Source organism: Corvus hawaiiensis, chromosome 11 (genome assembly GCF_020740725.1).
Source record: "Corvus hawaiiensis isolate bCorHaw1 chromosome 11, bCorHaw1.pri.cur, whole genome shotgun sequence".
Lineage (NCBI taxonomy): Eukaryota > Metazoa > Chordata > Aves > Passeriformes > Corvidae > Corvus > Corvus hawaiiensis.
This window is the reverse complement of record NC_063223.1, coordinates 14,082,959-14,098,042: the sequence shown is the minus strand read 5'-3', so window position 1 is coordinate 14,098,042 and position 15,084 is coordinate 14,082,959. Positions and strand designations below refer to the sequence as shown.

The following is a 15,084-nucleotide window of genomic DNA, read 5'->3' as shown; positions in this document are numbered from 1 at the left end:
GCTGCCAGCACCCACAGAGCTGACGTGTGGAGACAATGCAAAAGATGTTTCACCTCTATAAGGAGCAAAATGGGGCGATTCCTACAGCAGGGAATAATGCTGCAGTGTTACCTTTCTGAGGCCACTGAAAAAAAGCCAGCCAGGAGGATACAGATGAAACGAGTTTGCTAGTGCTGACCTCACTGACCCCTCAGAAAACAGTTCTAAGTCAAAGTGGCAAAGCTTGTTCTGTTCAGCTCAGCAGAGGATTCAGCATAACAGCCCCAGACAAGGAGATGGGGGAGTTCCACTCAACAGTGGGGAAAAAAAAATCTGAAGAAAGAATATCTGCCATCTTTCTCACAAAGTGCTGTGAATTAGAGCATTTTCACAATTCTAAATAATTCTAAAAGAACCCCATAGTATTTTCCACGTTAGCTGACCAAGAATCACTTCATGCCTTTGCCACAAAGCAAGTCACCTCTCCGTGGGACAGGGCAGCTGTTTAAAAGCTCCCAAGTGGCCTATTGAACAGGACTGGAAGTGAAAGAGGAAATAAGTAATTTCTGTGTCCAGCTGAAATGAGAAGAGAGATTTGGGGAGATGAAATGGAATCTGGCTGTGACTGTCAGCCTTTAAAATTTTTTTGCTTTTTAATTAATAACAAGCAAACCTCAATTTCTCTCCAAGGAAACATGCAATCATCCCTTAAGATGTCATCACATTGACTTGATCTATAGAGGGGCTGGAGTGCTCTTCAGTTTACCCAACAGAAGGTTGGTTTTACCTCTCCTTCCTGAGTGTTGTGGCTACACCACAGTGCCACGGAGGCAGGATCAGCCTGCTGAGAGGAAGAACATGAGGCAGGATCAGCCTGCTGAGAGGAAGAACATTTGCCTGGAGCACACCCTGACGTACCTGTCTGTCACCACCAACTAGCAGAGCCTGCACTCCCCATCCAAGCACACTTGTACAATGGGTACCACGGAGGGAGGTCAGAGCATCTTGGTATTGCCAACACAGCAGCCACAAGAATGTCCATCTGGCCCTGCTACCGTTGACCTTCCTTTCAAGCCCACCCCACACCCAGGAGCTACCCAACAATGTTATTTCCTAGGAGAGCTGGGTCAGGAATGGGTCATTTACTGATAATCAGTTAGGACAGAAACACAATGACCAGATGAGGGAAGCATCTGCCAGGGATATTCCCTCCCCCAGACCACCGTGCCTGGAAAGGCCGGGGAGCAAGGCCCAAGGGCAGAGAGGAGAGAGGCCCCAGGGCAGAACGGCCAACGGCACAAACCACTTCCAGAACATAGCAAAATGTAGGGTAATTTAAATAACAAAAAAGGATCCCAACCATGGCCAGTGGAGGAAGAGAAAGAAATGTTGTTTGACTGAGGGATGTCCAAGCTGATTCCCACACAGTCACCTGGAGCCTGTGCACTCCAAACCCTCAGCAGCTTGCACAGGGAAGCATATGGGATGACTGTGTATCAAACCAAGTTCTTTTGGTGCTCATTCAGAGTTACAGATCATACCTGTTCTGAGACACTCCACCTAAGAGACCTCTCCCATTCCAGCTCCACACAGCCTTAAGGCTGCTCTCCCCTAGACTACTTACACACCCAGCCATGGCCCTAATCTCCGAGATCATTTCCAATTAGGGCTTCAGAAAACAAGATCAGACTGCCATCCTCCTCTGGTACTGCCAGCAACCAGGTCCCTTACTGAGCGTCCCTCTAAAACCATCCCCCTTCCTGTGGCTCCAGTACATTTTAGAAAGCAATAGAAAAAGCACTGGGTCTGCAGGGAGCACATACGTACCAACCTACACCAACACGAGGGTCAAGACACAAGGGAAGAAGCCCTTGCAATGGGACAGCTCTTTAGAGGGATGTTGTGCCAGCATCTTTAAGCTTTTACAGCTCCTTACAGCAAGCATAATGAGAGCTCCAACACCCAGCTGCAGGGAGTGCGTGCCTGCACGTACTGAGTGGGCACTACCTCGCAAAGAACGGCCAACATCTGCTCCCTTGGCATTTCAGCAGAGAACATCCCCAGCACGCAGGCCCAGGTATATCCATGGGAAACAGCAAGGCACTGCCAGGGGATGCACCTGCTTTTGCAGGTAATTGCAGATGTGCCCTTAGGCAGCACTGGGGCCTGATGTCCAGGAGTGCTGGGCATCCTCATCCCCAGCACCAAAATGAGTCAGGTCTGCTGTCCTGAGGATCTGTAACATCAGGACTGCTCTAAACACCTCCCTCCATTTGCACACAGGAGACTCCATGCAAGCAGGTCACAGACCCTTCAACAAGCCTGCCTGTCCTCCCCCCTCCGCCCAACCATTCATGGCAGGACTCACAATCTCACTTGGTTTCAGTCTCCCCAGACTGTTTGCCTTCACTCCCTCCCCAGATTGTCTCGTAGCCTTCACACCTCCCTCCTCTGCTGCTGCAACGTCTGCTCTCCTCCACGATTCTCGCTATCGACAATGGCAGCTCCCAGCTTGGGGCCAGGGGAGACGCAGCTCCATGGGAAACAGCATTGGGTAGACAGTTCTACACAGCAGAAGTGAATTTTCTTTCTTCAGTCACCTTTTATAGGCCTCTTCAAACAGCTCATGGGCCCCCAGGGGTTAACAGACCACAGGATGAAAGCCACTGATCTAAGAGAAAAACCACAGCCCACAGACTTCTTTGCCCTCTCATAGGCCCAAAGCATTTCATCTGTCTCACCAGGCCTGTGCTTCCTCTTCTCACTCTGCCCCAGCCTGGACTCCGTACCCCACAGTGCTCAGCCTGATTTCCACCACACTAAATAAAGGCTTGTGGCTGCTTCTTCTGCAAGGGCTTCCTGCCCGGGCAGAGCAAGCACTACCTCAGGTGCCTGAGTGACTTCCCTTGAGACACGGTTGCCTATTGAAATGTAACTGAAACCTTTACACCTCAAAAGGTCTTTAAAACTCCTGGCACAACACTGAGCACAAAATGGTTACACTCTACTCCAGCCCCTGCAGCAGAGCAATGACAACCATCCTGCCACACACCGCACCTCCAAGATGCTCCGCTCTCCAAACAGCCTCATGCATCCTAGGTAAAAAAAGCTCATGCAAAGGTTTAGTGGTCCCAGGGCACATATATGGGTTCTGACTACCTTCACAACACCAGGCAGGACAAGAAGAGCCATGGTTGCAGTTGGCATATAGAGGGAGGGCTGCAAAGGTGGTTTCCCAACACTAACAAATTAATCCCAACCAAGAATGTACATCCAAAGCCTGGTAACCACAACAGGGCTTCACCAGGCACTGGGACAGTGGGGGGGCTGATCTGAGCCCCAGCAGGGTGTATCTTCCTTGCCAGCATCCCTGGCCCTCTGAACAAACCAATACATGTGTTTGCTTGGCCTCGGTGCAGGCTGCGCTCGTGTGGCTGACAAATAGCCTCTCTCCATTCTTTTGGGATTACGTGTTTCAGTAGTGCCCTGGTTTCGACAAATAGCCAGCAAGAACGAGGAGTCAGTTCACCCAAGCACCAGCTGCAAGCCATGATGCACCTTCTTCCAGCCCCTCTGCCCCAGCCCTGCAGCGGGGCTGTCAGTGCTTCTGCTGCTCACCCACGTACCCATAAAATGCCGGAGCTTCTTCCATGCAGAGTGAGTGGGAAAACTTCTGTGCACTCTGATCTCCAGCTCATCGCCAGCAGCTTCCCCTTGAGGGCTTAATGTAGTTATTTCTACCCCTGATGCCTACAATTAAATGAACATTTCCTTATGGCAGCGAGGCGGCCAAGAAAAAACAGACAACAGGGAATTTTCATTCATCCTGATCTATATTCACTCATCTCTGGCTTGTTCACACAATGCTAACAAGACATCTTCTAAGCAGGCAGAAAGAGAAAAAAAACCTTAAATAGCCCACATGCAGACAAGCACCTGGGGAGACAAAAAGAGGAAGGAGACCAATTCCCTCCTTCCCTCCCTGCAGCATTTTTCTACTTGCAAGACCAAAGGGGCTCAGATACCCTAGAGCCTGGAGAGATGTTTCCACACTCTGCCAACAGATTTGTGCTGCCTGGTGGTCTGATGGGACCTTGATGAGGCACATGCCCCATTTCAGCACATCCTGCAGGTCTGTGGAGGCTCCCAGTCCAGGGAAACATGTGGGGAACCACACACAGTCAATCCAGTTCTTTCTCAGATATTAACTATTGCTGTCCTGTGGGACTGGAGAAGTGAGGCCAGAGTGCACTGAATTATTTCAGACTGGAACTGATCCTGAACCACCGAGCAAAGCTCGGTGAACCGAACAGAGCCTGATGTACAAATTCCCAGCAGTCTGCATCTCCACTTCTGTCCTCCCATCTAGGCAGGAGCCCAGTTGGCTGGGGATGCCTGGCCAGCTGAGTCCAGCCCCACAGTGCTGCCACAGCCCACTAGGATTACAAATTTCACTGGGCTAGGAACTGAGCTGTCCCTCGGAGCTGCTCCTCACCTCCCACCCCTATGCCTCTCCCTGCTAGGGCAGCAGAGAGGATCACAGGGAAAGCCAAGGACCCAAATCCTCCGTATCACCACCAGCTGGACAACAGTACTAGAAAGTTTCTAGCAGCCTCATCAGAATAGGAAGCGTATCCTCCCCTCAGCACAGCAGTACCAGCGGTGGTCCTTTTGGCTGCCACATTTTAAAACCACCATGAGGTCCATCTTCCTGTGCAGAGCAAATGTAGCTTTCAAGCTATGGGGATGGGGCCAACCCTTGCTGGCAGATTGGCAGGGTGGGAATGTGTTAGCTCCCCCCCTCACATCTTACACTCTTCTCTGGAGGAGGCAGAGGTTTGGCTGAATTTGGGGACAGGGGTTTCCTGCTGAGATGTGGCTGAAGAACCTTTGCCAGCTGTGCCCAAGGTTTTCCCTTAATGTCGACAACCTGACTGGAGGAAGCCACAGAACTGGCTCCCTGCTCAGCTCTGGAAAGACTTACTGCTTCTGTGCCACAGAGTATTGGCACAAAACCCCAACAGGTTTTCAGATCCATTTTGCTCTTTAAGCTCACTATTGTTTGCAAACCTAAAAGGCTTTATGTCTTCTCTTTAGGGAGCCCCAGATGACAGAGACTCACAGCCCATGGACAGAGTGTCTCCACAGATGACACATTTCCCCATGAACGTTTTCAGGAGATTGGGGTAATAGGAGAGATGTGCCAGGGGACTGGATGTCACTGTATCACAGCTCGGTCTTGCTGGAAGACAGTGACTGGTTGGTAAGTCAGCCCTTCCCTCCCTGCCAGAATGACTCAAGACAAAGACTCCCCCACACTTCACATGTCCCCGTTCAGAACTCCTGTTCCACAATAACCAGATTTCCGTACAAAGGGATGGATTAGGGAGGAAGAGAACAATCTCAGCCTCACGGGTCTTTGGGGGATCCCTTTGTTGGGAAATTTCCCCAGACTATTTAAAAATAGAAGCAGAGCCTTCATAACTATTCCAAATATAATTATTCCTGCACTTAATTGCCTTTCCCTGGCAGCCTACCTCTCCTCCAAATTTCAAGAGGAGGCTCTTGGAGAAACGCGGAGCAATTTGTGGTTGTTCCGTTCTTTGTATCAGTTTCGCGGTAGTTCGCAAAATCACCACGACGCCAGACGAAGCCATCGATACCCGGCCGGGCGGTCTGGGGCAGCGCTGCCGCAGCCGAGGCTACCCCGGCCGGGCCGGGCCGGGCCGGGCCATGACCACCCACCCCCCGCTGCCGGTGCCCCACGGCGTGCGGGGTCCCCAGGGGTCCCGCGCCGGTGCCCCATCTCCGGGGCAGGAGAGCCGGGGGAGCTCCCGTCCCCGCGGGGTGTAACCCACGTGCACGCAGCCCGCCATGCCGGGAACGCGGGGGGCCCTGTCAACGCCCGGGGGTCCCGCGGCACACACCGGCTGCCCCAGGGGGCTCTGATGCCCGGGTGGGGGGCAGTGCCCGGCACACAGGGAGAGCTCCGGGGTCGGAGACTGGGAGCCGGCTCAAGTCGCGGTCCCCGGGCTCTGTGGTGCCTGCGGGGAACAGTGGGGTGATGGAGACCTGCCTGCTGCGCAGGTCCCGGTGCCCCGGACCCATGGTGGACCGCTGTTCCCCGGGGCGGGGGGATGAGCAGACCCGGCTCCCGCCGGGGGTCCCGGTGCCCGCGGAGGGGATCGACACCCACCCGCCGCCCAGCCCGCCGCGGGGGGTCCCACCCCGGCCCGTAGGGATGGCGGCGACCCCCGCCTCGGCAGCCTCACTCACCGGCGGCCAGAAGCAGCAGCAACGCCGGGGCCCGGTGCAAGGGCTGCATGGCGGCGGCCGCTGCCCTGCCGCGCCGCCTCTTCACGGGGAGCGGGGCCGCCCCGCCGCCCGCCGGGCTCTGCCCCTCGCCGCCGCGCCCGCCCGCCGCCCGGCCCCGCACCGCATCCCGCCGCCCGGCGCCGCCTCCTCCCGCCGCCGCTGCCGCCGCTCCGGGGGCGGGGAACGGGCGGGGGGGTCCGCACTGCCCGCCGGCTGCGCGGACGGAGCGGCGGGGCAGGGGCGGAGCGCAGCCCTGCGTTTGTTCCTAATTTCTGGCTGCGGAGCCGCCGCCCCCCGGGCCGGAGCCCCCCGGCCCGCAGGGCCCCGCACGCCGCCCCCGGTGCCCACAACGAGTGCCGGCGGCGTGGCTGCTTGCGCCGGGCGCGGGTGATCAGTCCCGGCCGCGGGCAGCGGGGATGCGCCGGAGGCAAGGGCAGAGCCCCCGGGAGGGCAGCTCCCTGTCAGCCGCAACACCGGGGCCGGCAGCGACGGCCCCCAAACCAGAGACCCTCCGCATCCGCCTGCTGACCTCTCTTTAGCTGCCCACGGCTCACGGGGCCACCGCTTCTCCCTCGCTCCTCAGCTCCCACCTCACTTCATCAGCTGGAAAAACTTCTCCCGCTGGGCAAATTAATTTCCCCACGTCTGGAGGCCATCTGGTCCAAGCCCCTGCTCAGGTGGGACACCTACAGCCAGTTTCCTAGGACCATGACGGGATGTCTTCTGCGTATCCCCGAGATTGGAGACCTCACACCTCTGGGCAACCTGTGCCACTGCTCAGTCACCCTCACAGTAAAAATGTGTTTCCTGGTGTTCAGAAGGAACCTCCAGTGTTTTGGTTTGTGCCCATTGCCTTTGACCCTGTCACTGGGTACCATCAGTACCTTTGTGGCAAAGGCACATCGCTGGTTCACATTTTATTTGGTATTTCCATAACGTCCAGGTCGTTTCCTGCCAAACTGGTTCCCAGCTGGGGGCCCCAGCATATACTGGTGCATGAGATTGTTCCTCCCCAGGTGCAGCCCTTTGAAAGGAGGTTCCTGTCAGCCCATTTCTCCAGCCTGTCTTGGTCCCTCTGGATGGAAGCTTGTATTTCTGGTTTATCAGCCAAATAAAGATATGCAGCTCTTCCCAGTTTTGTGTTGGAATCCTAAACTCCACCATCTCATAGTCACTGCAGCCAAAGCTGCCTTTGACCTTCACAACCCCAACGAGCCTCTCATTGCTGCTTAGTACGAGGTCCAGCAGAGCATCTCTTCTTGTTGGTTCCTTTATCACTCCTGAAGCTTGGGGTGTTGCATCTGCTTTCTGAAGCTGGGTCCATGTTGGAGCCTCTGCCCTAGCAGGGACAGCTGCTTCGACATCTGCTGGGAAAACCATTCCATGGTGTGTCACCACCTCATCTGAGGCTGTCACATTGATACTAATTCAGCTGATGTCCCTTCTTCATGCCCTTCTGTGCAAACTGGTGTGTCTATTAAAAAAAAATACATCTGTATTGCAGCAGTTCTTGGGTTTGTAGCTCTTGGAGCAGTTCTGGTGGATAGCACAGCAAAGGAACATGCTGAATATCCTGCTGAAAATCATTATTACAGCAACAAGGCCAACTGCTCCAATTACACTAAATTTCAAATTAAACACATCTTTAGTGGCCTCAGGGCACAACATTACAGTAAATGACTCAAGCAAGGGCTTTGTCAGACAGGTGCCCAAGAAATAAGGCTCAACAGGTCCTGTAATATCACAGCAGTTGAGAGGGAACACATGCCAGCTCCCTGTACTTCAACCCCTCTTGCCAGCTGGATGGGCTGCAGCCATCCCACTCCCACTCCCCCTCCTGCAGGCCTACAGCATGTGGCCCCTCAGAAAAGCTGTGCAATTCTTGGTTCATCCCCAGACAAATATTTGAGACCTGGTCAAGCATCACAAGACCGCAAACATGATATGACTCCAAAACAAAGGGCCTGAAAGCATATTGGTCCCTTCTCACTAGGCACTCAGCTCGTATTTTCAAGTTTTCCTCAGCAGTGGCTGGGAACCTTTCTCTTTGGTTTCAAAACAATTTTCTCATCACACATTCAGAAGGGCAGGGGACGCTAAAATCCAACATTGCAAATTCTGAGTGAGGAAACAGCTGTACTGTCATGGCCTCACCAAATGTCTTTGTGCTTGCAGTGCTTTGTACCGTGTGCCCAGTGCTCTGCCTCTCCTGTACAGCATGTCACTGAGACAGCAGGGCATAGGTCTGAAGGTGACCAGGATTTTAAATTCAAACATTCTTATTCCTCAAATAAATGTTCATTAAAAACACTCCAGAGTCTTTATCTCCCTGTAATAAATTGATCTTTTTTTGTTGTTGTTTGAAGAGTGAATCTCCTGAAGGAAAAATTGATGGTATTTTTTTCTGGCATGAACTTGCTCTTTTTCAACAACTAGAGAAAGGTGTCAACGTGCCATAGCCTGCTGAACTCTGTAATGAATCAAACAGCCACCTGAGGGTACTCGGTATTGTCAATACCGACCTTTACAGCTCCTACCAGAACTGGCACTGGCACACGTCACCCCTTTGTGCCATTGCCAGCTTCTTTTTGCCAGCTGTTTCCTTCCATCATCTGCTCGGATGCTGCAGCTTCCCCCAGTATGACCAGGGCAGGTAACAGACTGGGCTGCACCCCTTCCCCAGCATGGCAAGGCAAAGCTGACAGGCTCGGACCAAAGTACTGGCTTTTGGCTTCTTTTAGACCACATCCATCCAGGGCTCTGAAAGTCCTTTTTATCCCAGAATCAATGCAGCCCCCAGCCCCCACCAAGCAGGAAATGCAGCAGGAACTACCGAGCTGTCGCTTACCCATTAGATGAGATAAAAACACTTCAGTGCACTCAGATTCTAGCCCAGGCATGGCATTTAATGAATGCTCTTGTCATTTTTCACTTTGTTGCTGGTAATTTGGCTGTCTTCGCATGCAGGTGGCTTACTACAAGTGGGTAACTAAAAGCCTTTCAGATCTCCTGACCCTGCCACATCCAGCTCCCAAATCTCAGAAGCTCATGGCGCTCCCTGGATTTATTTTGACGTTATACATCAATCTCAGACTGAGCAACAAAAGGGGAGTATGAAAGGAGAAGATACATCTTAGGCAAGAAAATTAAATAAAATTAGTGGCAACATCGATCAGCCAGGTCAGTGCTGCCAGCAGAGCAGAAAACAGCCAGCAGAGATGGGCAACGCCAGCTCTCTTTAAAAAGCAGCACCAACTTTAACCCAGCACAGCCCCTGCATCTCCATTTCACACTCCCTGGAATAGGTGCAGCTGGCTTGGCTCTCTTCTGAGGCATTGACAGCTTTATAGTCAAAGGCTTGTCATTTCTCATTTGATCTCCCTCCAGCCTCCCTACCTGGTATATATTCTCATACGATGTTCAGAGCACTGGTAAAAGAGGCTTTACAGTTGCACTAAATGCTTTTTTTTATAGCTGCTTCAAAGCTATTCAGAAATTTTTCTTGGTATTACCATTATCTGTGCTTTTCTGTTCTTCCCCAAAATTGTTCAATTTCACAGTTACGTCTGTTAGGCAGAATCAGAAAGCAAGTGTGTATTTTAGGTTGGCAAAACTGAAAAATCCTTCTGCTGTCTCCCCCTGTGAGTTACTGTAACAGCTTTTGCCTTCAGGAAATTCAGCCAGCTTTCCCATTTCAGTGTAAGGGTCACATTTTGTTCCAAGATGCCTGCAAACAAATACTACCGAGGTAGAGGAATGAGGTGATAGCTAAGGGAAAGAATTTGGTGCCTAAGACTTGTCAATTAAAAAGAAACTAACCACAAAGTCTAATCTCAAGAGAAATTTAACTTATTTTGAAACTCCACTGGAAAAAAGCAGCAACGTGTTGAAACTGGAAATATGCTGGTGAGATGTTTTGTTCTCCTAAATACAGCAAAACTGAGTTCACCTACAAAGGTGAAAGTGATCTATTGCCTGTGCTCAGCAGAGCAAGAAAGTAAATAATAAGCAAAACAAATAAACAGTCAGATGTTAAGCTCTGGCAGTGTTAGAAAATGCAAGATGTCACTAGTACCAGGAAAAGGATTTAACCCTTCTTTCTTTGCCCACTGACACTTGTCAGGGCAGCAAAAGGTGATCTGTGCCCATTCTCAGATCAGAAGGAAAAAATGGGCTGTTCCCACTACCTTGATTGCTGGCTGCTTGGGACAGAGGCTGGGTGACACAGCAGGCTTGTGGCACACCACTGTGGCAATTTAACACAATCTTCTGTCAAGCTGTACAGCCTTTTGGCATCTCATCCCCCCAGAAGAGGAAAATTCCCTGCCCTGTCCAGCCCCTCCTTCCTTAGGCACAAGGAAAGATTTAACCTCTCCCTTGTTCCAGAATATGTGAATTTACTTCAGAGCCTCTGACAAGCTTTATATAAGCTCATTTGCTGACTTAGCCTTTTTAATTCTGGGACACTGTGAAACATTTTGACTGTACCAAGCAGGGGCGGGTACCCACTCTATTCCTACATAGCCCAGGCACGCAGCCATTCTCTGGGCAAAACACACAGTTCCTGCTCTCATCCAGAATCCTGCTGGGGAAGATGTGTAATAAACACTTCAAGAGGAGTGACCTGGAGCAATTAATGCCTTCCAGGATAGGCTGTAATTAGAAGGGAAGAGATTCTGCTCTATTTAGAGCCCCAGCAAGATTTTTCTGTATCAGTTTGAGCCTTTCTTAATCTCTGCATCAGGTTGTTCCCCTTAGGGAAGGGCACATTGCCCACCTGGGACACCGTGCTGCTACCAGCCCTGCTTGTTTCCCATCCCCTGTTGTAAAGTGCAGGTGAAAAACAAGCACAAGTTGTGCTTTACTTTCCCAGTTTCCACGTGCCCCTGCTGTCTCCCATCCCTGAAGGTTCCCATTTCTCTCCTCACCAAAGCAGAGCTGATTGCTGCATTAATAGCCACTCTGACAGCAAACCTCAGCGGATTCCTAGAGGGCAGAACAAAACAGAGCTGCACTGAATTTGATTAAGGGGCCAGAATAACCTTTAACAGAGTCACCTGGGGCAAGGAGGCAGACAGCTCTCCAGCTGAAAGCTCACACAGTTTTCCTCACAGCCCAGGGGACAGGGCTCCTCACTCAAGGGGAATGGCAACCCAGTCACATTGCTCTGTTGGAGCTGGCATGCAGAGGGATGGTCACAGCCCTCCATTTACATGAGAGGTGACTTCTGAGCCCCCAGCCAGGAAGGGGAAAGGAGTACCTCTGGGGCTATTCACATCATTTAATCTGGGCCTCTGTACTGCTTAGAGAACCCCTTTATCTCTGTGTTGAGCTTATTAACTCAGACAGTAAGCAAATGACTTTCTGGAAGGGATGAAAAATCTCCAGAAGTGAAGATGTCATGAGAGCAGCAAGCCTCAGATCCTCTAAAGCTTTTGTCTGGGGCAGAAGGACAAGCAGTATAAAGCTCAGTAAAGCTAGGAGGTTGATGACAAGGCACAGGAGGTTTAGGCTTAGCTCTGCCTGTTTTAGGGATATGACCAGAGCCCAAAGAAGTGACTGCCAAACCCTTGCTGTACCAGGTTTGAGGAGCACACATCAGGGAGCTGAGCACAGCAGCCAGCAGGACAGGCCCCCCAGGACCCAAGACAGATAAGCAGCTCAGAGATGACACCTAAATTCAACCAGAAGTCCAGATCCTCAGAGAAGCTCACAGTGATAAAGCCAGATCAGCACCAAACCAGTCAGAACCTAGGTCAGAGCCAAGGTCTGCTGATGGCAGCCATAGTCAGACACCAACCAGGAATCACTTGGCAGTTCCACAGTAGTAGAAGATGACCAAGATCAGGAAGGCAGTCCACGGATCACAGCCCAAAGCAATAGGTACTGTGAGCAGACACAGGGAGATGTGAACCAGTACTCCCCTCCCAAAGCTCACACAGGCCCCAGGCTGAGCTTAAATAGAGCATCAGGCCATCGGTGTGGATAGAGGCCCAGGAGAGCCTTGCCAGGGCAATTAAGGCTTATTATTACCCTCAGAGCCTAGACAAGATAAACCTCTCTCCTTGAACAGTGACTTAAGAAGGTGAGGGGGAGTTCCTGCCAGTGGGCAAAGTATCTTCACTGGGTGGAACCCAGAGGTGGTTTGTATCTTTCCTTACCAAACTGAAAAGGCTAATGTAATCTTCAGAAAAACTCTTGGTATTTTATTAGGTGACTAAGCTGGAATGTGGGTATGTATTTTCAGAGTGGAGGGATCAGCCTGTACCTGAAGAGGGCTAGTCACTCTTGGCTCTGAGGAGAGCCGGTCACTGACTCATGGGGACTATTGGTACTCCTACATATGTGTTTCTATGGGATTTGGTGGGACTGAAGCTCTTCAGCATCTTTTAGACAGGACAGCTATTGTCAGATCTCCCTGAGCCCTAGATCACCCAGAGAAGAAACTTGTCACTTAGTCTGGGTTCCCCCAACAGCCTCACCTCTCCTTTAGAGAGAAGTGACTTGCAAGATGAGCAGAAAGGAGCACCAAGCCTTTCCACTGTGCTTTTGCTGTAAAGATGCAGAGCTCAGCAGCCCCTTAAGGCTGCTCACAACTGTTTAGTAGAGGCCGAAGAGCATGCTGGATGGCTGGAGTCCTTGGCAGACCAGTACTCCATCATAATGGAGACATTAAATCAGTGATGGCAGCAAGAACTGCATAATAGATGCAAAATACAGCAGAAGCCTGATCCAATTTTGGCTCTGCCTTGTTAAGTAGAAAAGTATTTTAGGAGATGGAAAAATACTAGGAAGTTCAGAGTGCATCCTTGCTGCAGCACAGTAGGAGATGTAGCTGTTTGCAGTGACTCACCTGTATCTGTGGATATACATCTGCTGTAAACATATTCCCATGCTGTCTTCACATGCTGCAATTCAGGTGAGTTGAGGTCAACAAGGGCAGAGCTGTCAGCACCTGAAACAGCCCTCCTGGCTGAACTGCAGCTGGTTGGACTGCTCTAGGATGGGAAGATGAGTGATCCAACACAACGGCTGCATCTTGAGCACTGTTACACTGGGAAAGTTCTTGTCAACCAGTTTCCAGACAGCCCTTTAGTGAACACAGTGGAGATGGACAGAGCAGGTTCCAGCCAAGGTCTGGCTTGGCAGAAAGTGAAACACTGCTGGTCCAGAATGCTGCTTGTGTTAGTTTTTCCAAGGGGCTTTGGCATTAATTTGGGGAAAACCACATATTACTGAATGTAGAACTTCATCTATTCAGGGGCATCTGCCATTTGACAGGCAAACTCAGAAACAACCTGTGACACGCTGGATAAGCCCAGGACTTGCAGATGTAGTGTGTTAGTTTATGATCACAATAAAGGCATAAGCTAAACCCTGCTAATATGAATGAAAAACCCTTTCCTGCAAGCTCTATCTGTCCCTTTTTCCCAGATCACACATGCTGATCGATTAGTTGGTATCTGCAGGCACTTGCTCATGCACCCCAAGCAGGTGCACTGTGCTGAGCTGAAGTCAAACAGCTTATTATGAGATGCAGAGAGCCCTGCTGCTCTCTCAGGAGTGTGCACGCAGCTTGTTGAGGTTAAACTGGATCAGGATCTGGCCCATCACACCCTTTTCAAATCCAGGTGCTCTTTGAAGCCAGACTAACCCAGCATTTGCCAACAACCACAGTCCCAAGGGGAAGATGACCACAAGAAGGGACACCACTTGTCTCCATAAAGCCCTGTCTCCTTTACAAGGAGCACCCTTACCATCTTCCATCTGAGCCCAGGCATAGCCTACTGTGGGAAGACCTCACCTCCCCTAGACTCTTGCCTTGGCCCCTGGCTGCCAGGGGCACTGTGCAGTTTGAATCACAGCAGCAAGAAGCCAAGTGCACAAGCTTGGCTAAACTCAAGGTTGTCAGGGGAGCAACTCCTCGTTCCATGAGTGTGGCTTGGCTTGCTGAGCTCCAGAGCCCTGCGGCAAAACCCTCGCTATGTTCAGCAGGAGCATGGCTCCAGGAAGGCGGTCCCTGCTCAGGGCAGCATCTGTTTTCACCCTTGCCTGCACCCCTGTCCAGACCAGACACCTGATGCTGTCAACAGCCAAAGCTTGCTCCAGGGAATCTGAAAAGCTCAGTGGCTGTGAGAGGAGGAACATGCCTTCAGACTGGCATTAACACTCCACTGAGCAGCTGATGCCAGCATTAGCGAGGGCGCAGCTGCAAGAATTCATTGCGCTGCTGGATGCTGGCAACACAACAGGGTGGGAGGGCACAACTGCCTTTGTGTGGAGGATTTGGGAGGCACAGTGAGCAAAATGACAAACAAGTGACTCCAACAATGGCTTTTCTCTGTTGCCACTGCTCACTTCATGTGCCAAGTGAGGTGGGACCGGAGCACAGGAGGCAGGAGAAAGCTGTAGGACAAAGCTGAATGGTGCCTATCAACAGTCCAGCCCAGCAGCAGGGTAAGGAGTTGGGAAAATCAGGAGTCCCACTTGATTCTCGTGTATCTCTCATGGTTTGCAGTGACATGTTTGGCCACCTACTTGACTGTGGGTCACTACAGGCATAGCAGAGGCTTCACAAGGTTGCAAGGGTTTAGGAAGCATTTTCTATTTCTCCAGTGCAAGACAAAGCCTCTTCCTCCTCCTGCACCCAACATTCATCGACACAACACACCAGTTCGCTTGACAAGCTTGTTTTATCCCTTGTAATTGTTGTTTTTGCTCTCTCAGGGCCAGGACCTTCCCCAGCAAGGTGTGTGGGTTCCCACAGAGCTGGGCACAATGTAGAAGTGC

General features: G+C 51.5%; 1 protein-coding gene across 1 annotated transcript in view; it reads right to left on the bottom strand.

Moving 5' to 3' along the window:
* PODXL2 (podocalyxin like 2) overlaps positions 1 to 6,369 on the bottom strand; it is a 32,394-nt gene extending 26,025 nt beyond the window's left edge. The window contains exon 1 of the mRNA XM_048315717.1: positions 6,256 to 6,369. Within this exon, the coding sequence (XP_048171674.1) occupies positions 6,256 to 6,304 (49 nt within the window). The 5' untranslated portion in view covers positions 6,305 to 6,369. The remainder of the gene's footprint in view (positions 1 to 6,255) is intronic.
* Between the last annotated feature and the right edge of the window lie 8,715 nt (positions 6,370 to 15,084).